The 17,741-nt window shown below is 43.2% G+C and overlaps 1 protein-coding gene across 11 annotated transcripts in view; it reads left to right on the forward strand.

Moving 5' to 3' along the window:
• EXOC7 (exocyst complex component 7) overlaps nucleotides 1-17,741 on the forward strand; it is a 52,237-nt gene that overhangs the window by 7,539 nt on the left and 26,957 nt on the right. For 2 of the 11 annotated variants that reach the window (XM_063459004.1, XM_063459007.1), the window contains exons 3-13: nucleotides 2,639-2,823; nucleotides 8,184-8,289; nucleotides 10,151-10,373; nucleotides 10,576-10,743; nucleotides 11,749-11,760; nucleotides 15,125-15,217; nucleotides 15,975-16,120; nucleotides 16,240-16,392; nucleotides 16,736-16,834; nucleotides 16,927-16,989; nucleotides 17,083-17,149. In XM_063459004.1, coding sequence (XP_063315074.1) covers nucleotides 2,639-2,823; nucleotides 8,184-8,289; nucleotides 10,151-10,373; nucleotides 10,576-10,743; nucleotides 11,749-11,760; nucleotides 15,125-15,217; nucleotides 15,975-16,120; nucleotides 16,240-16,392; nucleotides 16,736-16,834; nucleotides 16,927-16,989; nucleotides 17,083-17,149 — 1,315 coding nt within the window. Of the gene's footprint in view, nucleotides 1-2,638; nucleotides 2,824-8,183; nucleotides 8,290-10,150; nucleotides 10,374-10,575; nucleotides 10,744-11,748; nucleotides 11,761-15,124; nucleotides 15,218-15,727; nucleotides 15,797-15,974; nucleotides 16,121-16,239; nucleotides 16,393-16,735; nucleotides 16,835-16,926; nucleotides 16,990-17,082; nucleotides 17,150-17,741 lie in introns of all 11 variants that reach the window. The other 9 variants (XM_063459013.1, XM_063459015.1, XM_063459005.1 and 6 more) reach the window with 5 other exon arrangements.

The following is a 17,741-nucleotide window of genomic DNA, read 5'->3' on the forward strand; positions in this document are numbered from 1 at the left end:
GATTAAAAGCAGACTCTGCATCAACTGTGCAATTTTCCATGGGAGTTTTGCCATAGATCCCCCTCTGGCATGCCACAGTCCAGGTGTTAGTCCCCTTGAAACAACTTTTCCATCACTATTGTGGCCAGAAAGAGTCCCTGTTGTTTTTAAAATTCGCCTGCCCATTGAAGTCGGTTCGCGAACATTTGCGGAAGTTCGCGTTCACCGTTCGCGAACCGAAAATTTCGGGTTCGCGACAACACTAATGTAGGAGACTGCCCTACTAAATAATCAGTGTCATATTAAGAATAAAAAAAGTCTATTGCCAGTAGTAAAAGAATAAAAAAAAAAAGCGTTAACTTGCATATTTCCATTATAAATTGTAAAGATATTGAAAATCTATAGAGCACTACAGTACAATAATTGAACCTCCCCTTTCTTAAAGCACAGTACAGATTGACTCTGATAAAGATGATGCTTGTCAGGATAAGTTATCGAGAACAACTGTGTTTGTGTATACCTTTGAAAAATTCCCCATCTGGAACCACAGGAAGCTGCCAGGATGAAAACCAATATAATTAACTACTAGGTTATAAGAGAATGTACAGAACAGGGGCTCCCAATAGGTTGATCCCCAGATGTTTTAAAACTTAAAAGCATCATGGTAGTTGTTGTTGTTCTACATCATCTGGGGATCTACTTTTTGGGCAACCCTGGTATAGAAGTATCTAATTCTAAAGCTCAACTGTAATACCAACATTGTGTGTTTGCCAAAAATGTTTCCCTCAGATACATGTACTTTTGTCAATGATAAAAAAGTGTTCTCCAATATCAAACTGTGGATCCGGTCATTTACATGGTTATTAACTGTAGTGAGAGGTGTGCCACACACATTTCTTTGCAGTGAACTGGTCATATCTCTAGTCCTCAAAGGGTTAAACAAAATATATATTTTATTTAAATTTTGACAGCCATTTTAATATTTCAAATTAGTCCAATAGATCAGGAGGGAGAGGGAGTTGAGTCAAATTCCATGGTTATAGTCTGGTGGCATATCATCTATAAACTTCACCAGCCGCTGTTTGCCCCTTTCTTTAACTTTCCAGGCCATAACCAAATGTTAAAGGGACACTTCTGGCCATTGGAGTGGTCTGGGTGCCAACTCCCACTACCCTTAACCCTGCAAGTGTAATTATTGCAGTTTACATAAACTGCAATATTTACCTTGCAGGGTTAACTCCTCCTCTAGTGGCTAGACAGCCACTAAAGGGCACTTCTGTGTGTATAGCACACGAAATGTGTGCTATAGCGTCGCTGGACGTCCTCACGCTATGTGAGGACCTCCAGCGTCTCCAAAATCCCCTTAGAAAAGTATTGAAAGCATTTTTCAGTGCTTTCCTATGGGGAGGTCTAATGCGTGTGCGCGGCAATGCATATTAGGTTTCCCCCGCCGGCGGCCGCTCATGCTCACTAGGTCTCCCCAGCCGGCTGATGTCGGCGGGAGAAGCGTGGGTGGACTCTGACCCAGCGCCGAGGGACATCAGCGCTGTATACAGGTAAGTCACTGAAGGGGTTTTAACCCTTTCAGCAACTTGGGATGGGGGACGGGAGGGAGAGAGGACCTGCAGTGCCAGGAAAATGGTTTGTTTTCCTGGCACTGGAGAGTCCCTTTAAGACCGTGGCCTGAAAATGGTCAGCTATAACTCCTGCTTACTGAATGATGGGTTCATTCAATCATGGCAAGCATACACGTGTACTAGCAATTCTTGCATACTTTGTGTTTTTCTTCCAGTAGCTGAGATACCATAAGTAGCTGCAATAGGTGTTTTTATAAATCTTTGTATTCATTCCTACTTGATATTTCCTATCCTAATGTTTCTAATACCCCACCTCCTATAGACTGTAAGCTCATTTGAGCAGGGTCCTCTTCAACCTATTATTCCTGTAAGTTTTCTTGAAATTGTCTTATTTATTGTTACATCCCCCCCCTCTCAAAATATTGTAAAGCGCTACGGAATCTGTTGGCGCTATATAAATGGCAATAATAATAATAATAATAATTTGTAATGCTGTCATAAACATTCTCTTTTTGCTGTGAATTTACTAGAAGTTGTTATTCTGTTTTCAGGTTATTGCCCAAAACTTCCAGAAAATGTTATTTGTCAGATAATTCCATATCTGATCTGCTGTGACTGTAAAACAAATTGATAATTAAAGGGACATTGAATGCCATATAACCATTTCATCCCATTGAATTGGTTATAGTGCCTGGAGTTCCCTGGCAATGTCCCTCCATTCAGTGTTAAACCATTTTCAATCCGTTTAAAACCGAATGAGGGTCCCTTGCTTACCAGAGCTCGGTCGACACTGGAGCTGTGGTTAAGGCAGAGATTGTATACTTTCTTGTTGCCATACTCATGCCTGCAATGACACTCAGGCAGAATTTGGTCAGCTGACACTCTCAGCCAATCACAGCTGCTCAATGATCTCTAATTAGCTCAAGCAACACCAGGGTGTGCGGGTTGCTGGAACTACTTATTTTGCATTGAAACTTTAAATACTTTTTAATATAGTACCTGCAGTGTCCTCAAATGAGTCTTATTATCTGTTCTCTGAAACATTTCTTTATTTTCATTTTACCGTCCTTCTTTATTTCTAGGTATCTATTCTGTCCTCCTTTGAGAGTAGACTGATGAAGCTGGAAAACTCTATTATCCCAGTGCACAAACAAACCGAGACATTGCAAAGGCTTCAGGAGAACGTGGAGCGCACCCTTTCCTGCCTGGACCATGTCATCAGTTACTACCATGTGGCCACAGAGACAGAGAAAGTCATCAAAGAAGGGTAAAGAAGAAGCTATCTTGCAGAGGCTCTGTTTAATTCTATTAAACAAATACAGAGCCGTGTATTTTGATATCTATTCACTAAAAACTGGGCAATCTAGAAAAACTATAAGCACATGAGTTGAAAATTGCAATTAAACTTGCCTGTAATCCAGAGAGAAGACCTCCTCTTAACAGTAATTTAAAGCCCCTAGCGGCTGTCTGCCACTAGATGTGGGGATTGCAAAAGAAATTGGTGCCATTTCTAAGAAACCGCAGGGCTTTCACCTGCAAGGCTGCAGGTGCTGCTTCTATGCACCCAAATCCCTTCATTAAGATCAAGTGGTTTTGGTGTTTATATTGTGCCTTTAAAACAATGAAAGTGATGTTGATGGGGAAGTGCATTGCACAGTGCAATTATTAATAGGAGGACAAAGATGAAGCAGGTCCTTCAAGTGGGTAATTTATAGGGACTCACTTTGTTTTAAATCGTTTTTATTTTATATGCAAAATGGTAGCAATTATGGAGCAAATTCAAAAAATCATTGCATGGATGCCTGCGCAGAGGCGTAATAAGTCAGGGTAAGTCACATACGGTATTTGGTCGCCTGCGCAGAGGCTTAAAAGGTTGAATATGCAGGCATCATTAAGTCTGTTACAGTTAACAAGTGTTAGCATAGGTTATTGTGCTGAAATGATTTAGTCTGGTTACAACATTTTACTAACATATAACGGCAACGCTAATAACAACCTATATGTTTACAGCAGCGTATATGGGAGCGTTGAACGCAGGTTAAACTGTATTCTGCACTACCATAAATCAGTATAGCATAAGTATCATGCTGTGAGTCATTCAGCCCAGGCTCTACTCCCTCATTCAGTATTGGTAGTCAGCGCAGGTCATGGACTGCCTGACCTGCACTCGGCCATGCGGCATATTAATGTGGTATTATGTCAATAAGTAAAGCCTATAATAGCAATAAGGAACTAAGGTTTAACTGATCACTGTGTAGTCAAGTGCTAAGCTGTCAGTAATTCCTTGCAAAATTTATAATAACGTAGAGAGCATTTGATCATCGTCACTGAGGCATACACATGACATCATGCAGATAGAATAGGCGCATAATGCGAGGCGATCGTGTGTGTGTGTTCTGCAGGCTGACAGGCTAGTTGTCGGGAGAAAGTAAAGCACGATTCTACGCGCCTGGGTGTGCTTATGTACCTATTTTTTTCGTGCACTCCGGGTAGGCCTGATGCGCTTAATGCGTTCCAGATATGTATTATATGTGTGGCGTCCAGTGGCCTGGGCGTGCCCATTAAAATAATAGAACCGCTGTCAGTGGCTATGTGCTATAGTACCTGGTGACAATGCGTGAGAAAAGTGCCAGCCCTAATTGTGTATTTTGGTAGGCGTCCACTGACTTATATAGGTCGCTGCTCGCGGGGAGAGGGCTTTAACTGTTTAAATCAGCCTGTGTGTAGCGCGTTGTGTAATAACAGTTAACTAGGGCCTCTGAGGGCAACGTAAAGCAAATAAAAAAAAAAACACAAAAAAACTTTTTTGTGCATATTAAATCAACAGTAGTGAATTCTCAGCGTGTATAAACTCAGTCCACAAGCATTGGGGGGGCCACGGATACGAGCCTTCCGAGCGGGGGAACCGGCTGCTGATGCATCTGTGGCTGATCCCAGGGGCACCGGTCCTCCGCAGCATCCCCCCAGGCTGCGCCAAGCCTCCATCCGGGAGATCCGCAGCACAGCGGGCACTCGGGGACCCACCAGTCCACAGGACCCCCCACCTAAAGTCCGTGTGCCTGCCAGTCATCCCCTGCACCCCCACCGCGCCACTGGGGACCCAGATGGTCGGGGTGAAGGCCGCCCTGTGTCTCACCATTCTCCGGCCACTCGGGCAAGCGCCAGCCTCCTCCCAGCCACTGGTCCGCCGGGGGCTGCCGCGCTCCACCCTACGAGGGCTCACAGCGTCGGGGACAGCTACCTCCAGGCCCTCCTCAAAACCTGAGGGTGACGGCACTTCAGTCCCCGCATGGCACAGTCCAAGGATCGCGGCATCTGGCCAGCGGGTCCCAGGAAAATCGCAGCAACATCCCGCCTGGCCCCCCCGCCCACGTGCATCGCCTCCAGGGCCCGCTTCACCCGCAGCTGTAGCATCCACGAGACAGCTTCTGAGGGTAAGACAGGGCTGTTGTAGGCCGTTAAGTCCAGGGTGTGTGTTGATCCTGTAGCACAGGCAATAATCGTCCCTTGACTTCGGGTCTAGATAGCAGGCGGCCGCGGTTAGGCAGTCATTGCCTGTACAGGAGGCCTGCGTGTACCCCGGGCGGCTGCGTCCGTCCCAGGGCTTGCATCCTCCATGAGGCCGGGATTACCCCCACCGGCCGGGGGGGGGGGGGGGGGCGGAGCGGGGCCGCTGCTCTCACCCGTGTAAATCTCCACCAGCGTCCACATAGCTGGTGTGCTTTTTCTTCCGGTCAGGCAATCAGGCATCTGTTCTCTGTCTGCAGCTGCCCTCAAGCAGGCTTATGCAGGTGTGTAGGCCGGGTTCATCAGTTTCGGTGCTCCCCGTTTTGGCCGTAATCTGGTATCACATGGGTGCTCGGGTAGTGCCCCATTGTATTGCAGCATGTAATCCGGTCCTGGGGCAGGTTTTTAGCAAGTTTTATGCCGTTTTTTAGGGCTTAAGCTCGGAGCCTCCGTGTTCTGCTGCCATGCTGCTTGGCGGCCCGGCCCCGCCCCCCAGGGACTCACTTTGGATGTGACCGTATCATGTACAAATTCATGTTGAACAAAAGAAAAAAAAACTATGGATAGGGTATAGATAAAATTTCCATCTTTAAAAATTATGTTGCTAATTAAATCACTGTTGTAACGGATCACCTGGCACCCCGACTGGGTACCTCCGTTGAAGGATGCTCCTAGCGCTTACAGAGGCCTCCAAGCGCTCTGCAGACACCAAAACCACCGCAGACCCCACGAACCGCCGCAGCTTGGTTGGGGTCTCGCCGTCTCCTTTCCACCCTGGACCTCCGACAAGGCTCCAGGTTCCAGTGGGTGATCCTCTCCTCCAAGAGAGTGAAGCAGGAGCAAGCTCTTACAAGAGCTTAGAAGTGATTAGCCAAGAGAATATGCAGAGCATAGCAATCCCTTGTAGTGATATAGCAATTCCCCCAATAAGAGACAGGACTCTAGATTGAGGGTGAAGAAGAACTCTGGTTTAATGACAGGGACTCCCCTGCAAGGCAGACTCCCACAGGCAATTAGGCATCAACCAATAAGATAACGGTTACATCCCACATATTCCCTCCCCGCTGCTTGGGAGAGAATTGAGTTTCTTACTGTATCTACTCAATTATCTCCAAGCTAAAACTTATACATTTTATAAATTTTTATAACTCCAAAACTATACATTCCATCTTCATAAAAACCACATATTAATAATCAGCATACTATAAACATAACCAAAAATCACACAAATCCATCCAGTGGATAAAAAGTTAGATGGAAGTCCTTTATGACCGACCGCAAGCACATTTTCCTGCCCAAAACAGTTCCATAGGTTTGGGCTGTGCGGTCGGTCAATTTCATGCAGAAAAACGGCTAAGTCCCATTCGAACCGGAGTTCGAATCTTCGAACGGGACTAAGTCTCCAGCCGCGGTGTCGAAGTAAGTACGGGTCAGCGGTGTTCGTGCATTTGGGTAGCCGCAAACAGTTCCATAGATTTGGCTTCACACATCGCTGACCGCGTTCGAATAAGTTAAAATGGCCGCTGCCACTTGTTCGTTTGTCGAATGGCGGCCACTTCGACACTTCGATGACTTCGGCACTTCGACTGCATTCGAAGTGCCAGTTTAAAGTTGGAACACTGCTCCAAAGTATTTAAAGGGCCAGGAACAGCATTATACAAATCCATTATGCCCAAATGCAGTTAAAGGGCAATACATCCCAGGGCCATAGTCGTAGGGCAGGAGGCTTGCAAACAGGTCCCTCCAAAAAACAGTGGCTAGGTTACTTTCGCCACAACCGTCAAAAGACATACAGGATGAATTGATGTCTCAGCTCCCTATGAGGGAATGTGTGCACGGATAATGAGTTACTTAGATTTGTTTTTACTGCTACACTGGTTTTATTAGCTTAAAGGGACACTATAGTCACCTGAACAACTTCAGCTTAATGAGGTTGTTCAGGTGAGAACTATAGCTCCCTGCAGCCTTTCTCATGTAAACACTGTATTTACTGATAAAATACAGTGTTTACATTGAAAGCTAGGAACACCTCCTGTTGCAGTCACTCAGAGTGAACCAGAGGGACTTCTGAGCTGATGGAGGCATAATATGCCTCCATCCACTCAGATCTGCTGTCAGCAGAGCTCAGGGCAGCACTGTGCATAGCATCCTGTGATTCAGTATCTCCTCCCTCTGCGTGCAGACACTGAACTTTCACTATGAGGAGATGCTTATTGGCCAGGACTGTGTTTGAATCATGCTGGCTCTGCCCCTGATCTGCCTCCTTGTCAGTCTCAGCCAATCCTATGGGGAAGCACTGTGATTGGATCAGGCTATCACATGTCAGCAGACTGCTTGTTTTTCCTGAGTCTAACAGCATGCAGATTTACAGCTTCTGGCTTGAATACAGTAAGATTTTTACTATATTTATGGAGGAATGAGGGGCCCAGGGGGGCTAGATGGTCGTGTTAACACCATAGGGTCAGGAATACATGTAGTTGCACTGGTGATTATAGTGTCCCTTTAACAATGCAAACTGTAGGATAGTGAGGTCATTTGAACCTGCCTTATAATGTTCGGTGATGGAGAATACTCACGGAAAGTTTGAAAGATGACCGATATCTGTTTCTATATAGTAGCACTGTTTACCATCTTATAAGCAATATCATGAAATGTACTGTACTGTTATTGATACTACAGCTCTCATACAGTTTCATTCGGTCTTGCTGTCACAGCCTGATTAGACTGAACAATTAATTTGTAATTGGTCTGTGCTCCAATGCAACAATATTGAACTTGTGTAATGATTGATGTGGTATAACGTATTCCTGTCTTTACCGATAATAAATATACAGCTCTGTACAGGTAATATAACAATGTCTTTGTCTGGTATCCTAAAGGTTTTATTCATTAACCTATGAGTTATAAACTGACATCAATTTAGAACAAAATAGGGATTTAAACAAAAATCAGTTCTGCTGACATGGAAATTATTTTTTGTTGCAAGTCCATATAAATAACTATTTAATTAATAACCCCTTAGAATAAGTAATTCATTCATGACTTACTAAGTATAATTTTACCCAGAATTTGACTTTACATTCCCTGCTGCCTCATAACCATTTTCTTTCTGTCTCTCAGGCCCTCGGGGCGATTGGAAGAATATCTTGGTTGTATCGCCAAAATCCAGAAGGCTGTTGAGTATTTTCAAGACAACAATCCGGACAGCCCCGAGCTGAACAGAGTTGTACGTTCTGTGGTCCTAGGCTTTGATGTGACAGCAAATTATGCATTTATAGTTTTTAATCGCTTGGATTTACAAAGTTTCCATTAAATCTGATTAGTTATGGGTTAGTTATGGGAGCTCAACATTAATAGCAGCTTGGCATTATATGGGGTGTTATAATAGGTACGTGGTATAGTCACTTAAAGGGACACTTTAGTCACCAGAACAACTACAACCTATTGTATTTGTTCTGGTGAGTATAATTCCCTTCAGGCTTTTTGCAGTAAACACTGTTTGATTTTTCAGAGAAAAAACAATGTTTATATTACAGTCTAGGGATACCTTCACTGGCCACTCCTCAGATGGCTGCTAGAGGTGATTCCTGGGGCAGTGCTGCACAGTGTGAAGACTGCATGAATACACTGAACTTTCCTCATAGAGATGCTTTGATTCAATGCATCTCTATGAGGAGTTGCTGATTGGCCAGGGCTGTATTTGGCTTGTGCTGGCTTTGCCCCTGATCTGCCTCCTTTACAAGCTCTGTTTTCCTATGGGAAAGCATTGTGATTGGCTGAGATCATCACTTCTGATGATGTCAGCCATGCAGCAGATCGGGGCAGAGCCAGCACCAGGAGACTAGAATAAAGGTAAGATTTTACTATATTTAGGAGGACCAGGGGGGCTAGATAGTGTTTTAACACTGTAGGGTCCGGAATACGTTTGTATTCCTGACCCTATAGTGCTTAAAATGTAATGATGGGTGTAATTGTTTCTATATGTTTGTGTGACCCCAGACAAGGACGTTTTAGCCGCTAGGCAAACAAGGCATTTGCCTTGGCCGGCATTTTCCAGGGGGCGGCAAAAAAAGCCGCCCCCAAATGCCCAGGGCAAATGTCTTGTTAGCCTTGCGGCTAACTGACATGCTGGTCGGGCTGATGGGCTGGCTGCTATGACGTCATATTCCGGCTCCCGGCCTCACTCTGCGGGCGGTGCACGAGGGAGCTGAGCAGACAGCTCAGGGGAAAGTGCTCTCTCGCCAGCGCCTCCCGCCCAGCAGTCAGCCCATCAGCCTGAGTGGCAGCCCCAGGGAGAGGGAGAACCCCCCCCCCCCCCCCAGCATTCCTAAAGGTAAGGAGGCTGGGGGGGGGGTTTAAAAAAAAAAAAAAGTGAGTGTTAATGTGAGTTAGTGTGTGTGTGTCTGTTAGTGAGTGTGTGTTTGTCAGTGAGTGAGTGTGTGTCTGTTTGTCAGTGAGTGTGTGTGTGTGTGTCTGTTAGTGAGTATGTGTTTCTGTCAGTGAATGTGTGTGTGTATTTAGAATGCGGGGAAGGGTTGGGTGGGGGTGGCACCTGAGTCTTGTCCTCTTGTCCCAAAACCAGGATACACCACTGACCCCAGAGAATAAATATATATATATATATAAATAACAAGGGCTTGCACTCCTGGTTAAATCCTTGATGCCTGGTGCAGGTCTGGCAAAATCATGTAGATATAGTAGAAAGGACCGCACTCCAAGGTCTTTGTGATAGTTTTCTAATAAAATGTAACTGTTATTTAATCCATATAAAAGTCAACATTTCAGCCCCCACATGGAGCTTTCATCAGGACATCTTGTCCTGATGAAAGCTCCATGTGGGGGCTGAAACGTTGACTTTTATATGGATTAAATAAGACCTTGGAGGGCGGTCATTTCTAATATATTTTATGTTCAAACCATAACAGGAAATTCACTTTTTAATTTCTGTAAGTTCAACCTATTGTCTTTTTGTTGTGATTCTTAGAGAGTGGTATACTGGTATATTTTTGGTCTTGTACTGCATTGGTGCAGAAGAAGTTGAGAAAGTATTGAGACAGCAGCATGTTTATCTGTCTTGGTCTTTGCAGAAATCTCTGTTTGAGAAAGGGAAAGAGTCTTTAGATGCTGAGTTCCGAGGCCTCTTGCAAAGACATACTAAGCCCGTGCCACCTATTCTTATCTTGGACTTGATTGGCACTGACGAGGAGCTGGATGCTCAGGACGAAGGAATCCTGGAACATTTGCCAGAAGGAAGTCTGCAGGATGTCATTCGTATATCCCAATGGCTAGTAGAGTACGGAAGGAACCAAGGTAATTTGTTTGCTGTATGAGTCAAATTAAAGTATTGACTTTAAACAGAAATCATCCTATTTTTCTCTCTATTTGTTCTCAGTTCCCTTGGACTCCTACTTATTCATTCCATTGATCCTCACTTTCAGATGGATCTCTGTTCTGTCTGTAAAAGTCTTTACATTTTTCTCATGTCTCTATATTTGCATGCTTTCTACTCTAGATTTCATGAACGTATACTATCAGATACGCTCCAGTCAGCTGGATCGTTCCATCAAAGGTTTGAAGGAACACTTTCGGAAGAATAGTTCATCTTCAGGAGTGCCCTATTCCCCAGCTGTGCAGAACAAGAGGAAGGACACTCCTACCAAAAAGCCAGCCAAGAGACCAGGTCAGACAAATGTTGAGATCACTTACAGAAGTAGCTTCTCAGAGCATTCTCAAGTATACACCTCCATATGTTTCTTTAGAACATTTTCTAATAACTTTTATTTTCTCCTTAAGGGGCAGACTATGCGTCATTACCATTGCAACACACAGTAGTGGTTATTACCAGCAGTGCCTTGGTACCATCCCATGCTAAGTAGTCAAATCATTTTATATATCCCATGGAACCTCTGGTCTAACCACCTATCCTGGCCTAAAATTTGCTTGTTTATACGGAATTCATTGGCTAACAAATATGGAATTGATAGAACTGTCATCAAATGAGGCAGAAACAGAGGTATCAGGGGCCCTGAAACAGTTGATCTGTTTGATTTCTTACTATGGGACAGTGCCAGGACACTCCTGGCACCAAAAACACTACATTGGGTTTTTGGGTTGTATTGATTAAGGTGTCTAGGCTGACCTGTTAATCCACGAGTTATGTTGTACTTCATTCCATCGTTTTTCTTCATGTGCATATAATCATTTCTAGCATGGGAACTGTGCACCGAGATGTGTGTGTGTGTGTATAAGTAACCTAAAGATAGTAATGTAAACCTCATAACAGGAGCCACGTGAATCAGACCTATAAAATTGGATAAAATCAGACCTGGAAAATTGGATTTATGAGAACAAAATGTGCTGGAGGGCACTCCTGTAAAAAGCCATTTTCTATTGGATGATTTTTTTTATATTAATAGTTACATGAAGCCCTACCAGCAAACTCCAGTGAGCAACAACGGTACCCTACTGTATGCTTGTGTCATAGTACAACATGTAATCTACACTATGGCTTATAGTGTGCTCATGTGTAATCTATAGCAGATGGTCCCTTCCCGATGCTCTACAAGAGTGGCATACTAGTGAGCAGGCAGATACCTGCTTATATTTTAGGAGAAAACAGAAATTATGATTATATTTCATCAGACATTGACCGTATTGTTTCTTTTTTTATATGTCCCGTTCTCAGTCTTCATACCAGGTAATGCATTTATTCCTTGCAGTGTGCTAAGGCATTAACCTAGATTAAGCATCATATAATGTCCATGCCGCCTCATTTAACACATCCGAGGCATGTGTAACACCAAGCTTTGAGCCAGCTTCTTTGTTTTAATATGACGTATCCGTGTTTTAATGCCATTATAGCTTTCTGTAAGTCTTTGCACTGGCAGAGGAGTCAGGCCATCTAGGATTTTCCTATTGGCAACACAAGACTTGTTTCATTCACTTGTGTTTTTTTTTCTGTTCTCATTGTCTTTTCATCTTTCTCTTTAGCAACTGTTCTTGTGACATTAATCCATTATTCTATCAGCCTGCAGCCACCCAAGAGAACAGGCCTCTCCGAGTGTCCAAATCTAGTGGGGGAAGGAGCCCTTTTCTGTTCCCCTCACCCCACCCCACCCCACATGAACTGGTGGCTTGAGTCTTTACTCTGATCCTAAATTTCTCCAGGGCTTTCTTTAATGCTCCAAGCATGCTGTCACTCTGTATAAAGGCAATAGTTTTATAGCTGTGGGTTCCAACCACAACTTTATAACCAAATATCTGTTATAATAATAGACGCACTTTAAAATCAAGGTAACTGTGAGTCTGCAATTAAAATTAAAGGACTACTCTGGGCACCATAACAACTTCATTGCAAAGAGGGTGCCATCTTACTTTAAGGCGATAAACCATTATAATACTCCGCAAATATTTGTTTTTATTTTTTTATTCTTTATTTGTTGTGCAATGTTTGACATATAACAGAATAACTCGCTGTGCCCCAATGGCATTAGCAAGCATATTAAATACACTGAATGACATAGTTGTTGAGAAGTCAGAGCAATGTGAATAAACAGTCTGCGTATGCTTATTTATACAGCTATGACTTGTACATGCTTGGTATGTATGCGTTTATGCACCGTGGCACTCAGGAGTAACTTGCACATTTTATAGTATGAAAAACAAGAAAAAGCATAGATAGGGTAAAACAAGATGGAGTAGAGTAATGGCATGTATGTTATATAGACCGGTCAAGTTTGGGTAGTTAGAACACTCCAGGCCAAGCTAGTGCACTGCTTAATTGAGATGTATATACACAGGTCAGCGAAGAGTCAAATAGCACAGCGAAGAGTCAAATTGCATCCTCTAGAGCAGGGGTAGGCAACCTTCGGCACTACAGATGTTGTGGACTACATCCCCCATAATGCTCTTTCACCTATTATGCTGGCAAAGCATCATGGGAGGTGTAGTCCAAAACATCTGCAGTGCCGAAGGTTGCCTATGCCTGCTCTAGAGTATATGAGCTGAGCTAATAAACACTAACTTACTCCAACTGGCATTAATGGTCATTATTATAGTGAGTACATGAGTAGGTATGTGGCGTTCACTGATTGTAAAATTAAGTGTGTAACAGGAGCTAGGCTCTTAGCAAATAAACAAGCTGAATAACTTAAGTGTCCCAGAACGTTTCTTCGCCCACGCCAGCAGCAGGTATGGTATTGTCCCCCAGAGTAGCATTGTCGGTGGTGTTCAGAATTATTTCCCACAGAGCGCCATTGTGTTCCACAGCTATGTATTTGACATTTTAACTCACAATCATGCGGTCTCATTTTTATGTAGACGTTAACGAGATTCTTTGCTAAGTGTGTCAAGTCATTCTATACTGTAATGCATAGCAACTAATAGGTTGGTCAGCATAGTGTAGATAGAGTTTAACGGTAGGCCAAGGAACATGCATGCCGTGTGTACTGTGGATAAGCAATATATCTCGCTCAGTAAAGAAATAGTCACAGGATTAACAAAGGGCACGTCATGCATTATAGTGCCACAGCAATAGTCACTGCTGGAGGCAGTGTAGCCGAGTGCTTTGGGTCGGTGGGGACCGGGATGACCCCCGCCGGTCCATGGTGGGGGGAATGGAACGGGGTTCCACACTGGTGTGTACAGCAAGGTGTTGTGGTGGTTGGGGAGCGGCCGTCTCCCTCGCACCATCCATGCTGGTAGGCCGTGTTAGTCGATTAGTTGAGACCGGTGAGTAACACCACATTTTCGGTACTCTCGTGTAGGTCCTCTGTCATTTGGGCAGCAAGATGAGCCGACTCTTGACCTTTATCAGTGCAGAAATCAGGCGATTTAGCTTGGCAGTGCTGGAGCTGCAGACATACACGTCTGTTCGGCGCTGCAGTCAGACCCCGCCCCTTCCACAAATAGTTTAACCCCACGCTTTGGAAGACGGTGCCCTAACACTCTTTTCAGATACTTCCTTTCTTGTTCCGAGTCTTCAATCAGAATACCTTTGACCGGGCAACGCTGTTAGACCGAGAGTGTCAGCCTATCACTAGCTCCCCATTCAGATAAGTGCGTGAAAAGAGTATATATCTTGCTCACTCACTTTTCCGAATGGGGAGCTAGTGATATGCTGAAGATGTTCGTCTCTGCCCGGTCCAAGGCTTCTCTGTTTTAAATTAAATTAAATTGTTTCTGGACTACATTTCCCATGATGCTCAGCTAGTTTTGAAAATGTAGTCCAAAAACAATGTATGATGTCAAGGTTAGCCATCACTGGTTTAAAGCCTCAGACCAAGAAAGGAAATAGCTGGTCAGATTGATCGAGCACCGTCTTCCAATGTCTGTGACTGAACCGCTCATTAGCGGTTTAACTCCTTGAAGTTCGTAGGCACCTGTGACGTCCTTGCACTATATCAACTTTATTGCAATGCAGTTGTTATGTTGTCTATAGAAACCTTTTAAGCTACCAATGTCAGATCTATTAAAGGACCTATCACTGCGTAGGATATTAAGTATTCAGAGATTCTTACAGAAACATTGCTTCATGCCCTAGATTATTTTTTTTTAGTTATTGCCAGAAATTCATATATTTCAGGCTAGAAATGTTATTAGATTAAGATTTACCTTGTCTTTTAAAAGAGAAGCCCTCGAGATGACATAGTTCCTGCATATCGATAATTTAAAAATGAAACACATTGGTAGAACAAAATATAGAAATTCACCAATGAGGACCTGGAATCTGCACATGTTTTGTTATTCCATGGGATGTACATTTCAGTTTAGGTTTATGGTTTTGTTTCTATATGGAAGGTGCAGTTTGTCAGATAGTGTAAGTTTCTGTGTTTCCTAAATGGAGTAGCGTCTCCTTTCTGCAGTTTTCAGCATGCTTTGGCCATTGGTTGCTACAGCACAGTGATGTTTTCGGAACTAACTCATTTTAAGATGGTCGTGTGATCTTGGGCTGGGGATTGTCTCTATCTCTTCTTCATTTTGGTGTCTGTGGGTTTTCCTGCTCACTCTCCAAGTTCTTGTTCCCCTCCCTCTTCTTTCTTTTCTACACTTTTTGGTGACAGGCACTATCCGCAAGGCTCAGAACCTCCTCAAACAGTACTCACAACACGGGCTTGATGGGAAAAAGGGAGGGTCCGGTCTTGGAGTCCTGGAAGGTAATTTGCATGTCTTTCATCCTTTTCTTGGGTGATTGGTTTTCAAGGGCCTTGCTCGCGTTGAATCTCCGATCAGAACACCTTCTCGAGTCGTGTTCTAGATGAAGATTTTAAATCAGTAGTGGTTGAACTCTGAATTAAATGGCATAGCTTTCAAGTGCAGGCTGCATCCTTTAGAGAAAACGTTACCTTTGCTCAGCCCATAAAGGCAAGGCAAAGTGTTAAAAAAATTATAGAAAAACTGAATTTGAAAATGGCTACATACAATATATTGTATACAAAAAAAAAAAAAAGACAAATAATGGAAAATTATTGCTATGTTGTCAATTGAAACGGATGTAGCCTGCAGGGTTTGAGAGTTATATTATCTGACGCTAGAGGGAGCACATCTTGCCTGCACGTCAATCCACCCAATTCCACCTTTTTCGGACACCGGACAGCCACTCTGAGTGACCTAGGCCTGTCTGTGACATGCCAGATAACTCTATCCCCTGCCTCCCCACTGAGCAGGTCATGATCAAGAATCTCGTGGCCGATACCACGGAGAGACCGTGGGAGAGAAACATGGGTCAGTCACTGGTAAGTACTTTGTTCAGATGGGACATACAGGATAGTCTTCTCACTGTGAGTCATACAAGTTTTTTTTTTTCCTAAATGTCTTGGAGAACATTACTGTTACATGACAGAGAATACTACTGCCTATAGGTGAATGAGCACAATACGACTGTGTTCCCTGAATTTTTATGATTCAATCTAGGTAAGGAAGATGTGCTGGATCTGGAAACCGACACCTACATATACTGTATCAGTGCTTTTGTGCGCCTTGCGCAAAGCGAGTACCTGTTACTGATGGACATCATTCCTGAGCACCACCAGAAGAAGACCTTTGATTCTCTCATTCAGGTGGGATACCTTCTACATTGCAATCCCCTTGATGCTTGTGCAAAAATGAGAACTTTCTTTGATCATGGACCTTATCTTTTAGCCCATTGAACCTACCTGTTTTTTTTTTTTCTTTACAGGAGAGCTTAGATAACCTCATTTTGGAAGGAGAGAACATTGTCTTGGCCGCCAAGAAAGCCAACTCTAGACATGATTTCACGTCTGTCCTTAGTATCTTTCCCATCCTAAGACACCTCAAGCTCACTAAACCTGAGTTTGATAAAGTTCTGCAGGTTCGTATTTAGAAAGGGGACATCCTCTTTAAATTCACAATGTCAAATTTCAAAGGACTCACAGAGTAGTGCAAATAGGAAGGAATTTTATTCAGGATCATGAGAACAAAATTCTATACAATGTTTCGGTGTCAAACCTTAATCATGTATGACGCCGAAACGTTGTATATAATTTTGTTCTCCTGATCCTGAATGAAAATCCTTCCTCTTTCCACTACTCTGTAAAGCCTTTGGAAGTTGATTTTTTAAAAATATTTCTAAGGGACTGTAGGTCCCTTCCCATGGTGCTCTAATGGGTTCTTTTTGGAATTGAATATATTAACAATGTATTCTCCCTTCTCAGGGCACTGCCGCCAGCACTAAAAACAAGCTGCCGAACCTTATCACCTCTATAGAAACAACTGGAGCCAAAGCCCTTGAGGATTTTGCCGATAGTATTAAGGTAAGGCACCCCACACATTGCGTGGAACATCTATCTACTCAGTGTTATAAGGTTTGGTATGACTTCAGAAATGTCCTTTCCGTTTCCTACAGAATGACCCTGACAAAGAGAACAGCATGTCCAAGGATGGCACAGTACACGAGCTGACCAGTAATGTAAGCACAAATCATTGAGATTGGATTTAATGTCGTTATGTGTGTGACAATACAAGTAACTAAGCTACTTACCCTCTTCTTCTTGTTGTCCAGGCCATCCTTTTCCTGCAACAGTTGCTTGAGTTCCAGGAGACTGCAGGTGCAATGCTTGCTTCACAAGGTAATCCTGTGCCACCCCTCCCTTGTCGCATGCTGTCCCTTCATCAATCCAGAGCAACCCTGGCTTTCTTTTTATGGAAAGTATGTTTTTGCTGTATGTTGTCATATAGGTCACCTCCTTCAAACATCAACTTCATTATTTGTTTGTATTGAAGGAATGAGTCATGTCGGGAAGCATCAATATAATATAAATTGAATTATATTTCTGTAAAACATTTTTAAATGTCCTTTTGAGAATATCATCTACTTTAATCTCATCATTCTCTAATAATAGGCGTCTAACTTTTTGTTTGTTTGTTTTTCTGATTCTTGACTTCTGACTTATCCTGTATACATAGTATTTTTGAAAATGAAGATGAAAAATGTAAATTGTTTCACACAATATGCACCTACCTCATATTATTTGTGTCTTAGCGGAGTCACTCATCGTTTTACATTTTCGGCTTTCTTTTCCTTCTCGTATCCATCCTTTCCTCTCGTACACTTTCTAAGTCACTGTGTTGACTATTTTTCTATTCTGCTTCCCCTCTGTGATTCACAACTTTTTAGTTTTACCTTGTCTCTCTCTCAAACTATGTTGCATATTTTCATCT

The sequence above is a fragment of the Pelobates fuscus genome, chromosome 6 (assembly GCF_036172605.1).
Source record: "Pelobates fuscus isolate aPelFus1 chromosome 6, aPelFus1.pri, whole genome shotgun sequence".
In the NCBI taxonomy this organism is placed as follows: Eukaryota; Metazoa; Chordata; class Amphibia; order Anura; family Pelobatidae; genus Pelobates; species Pelobates fuscus.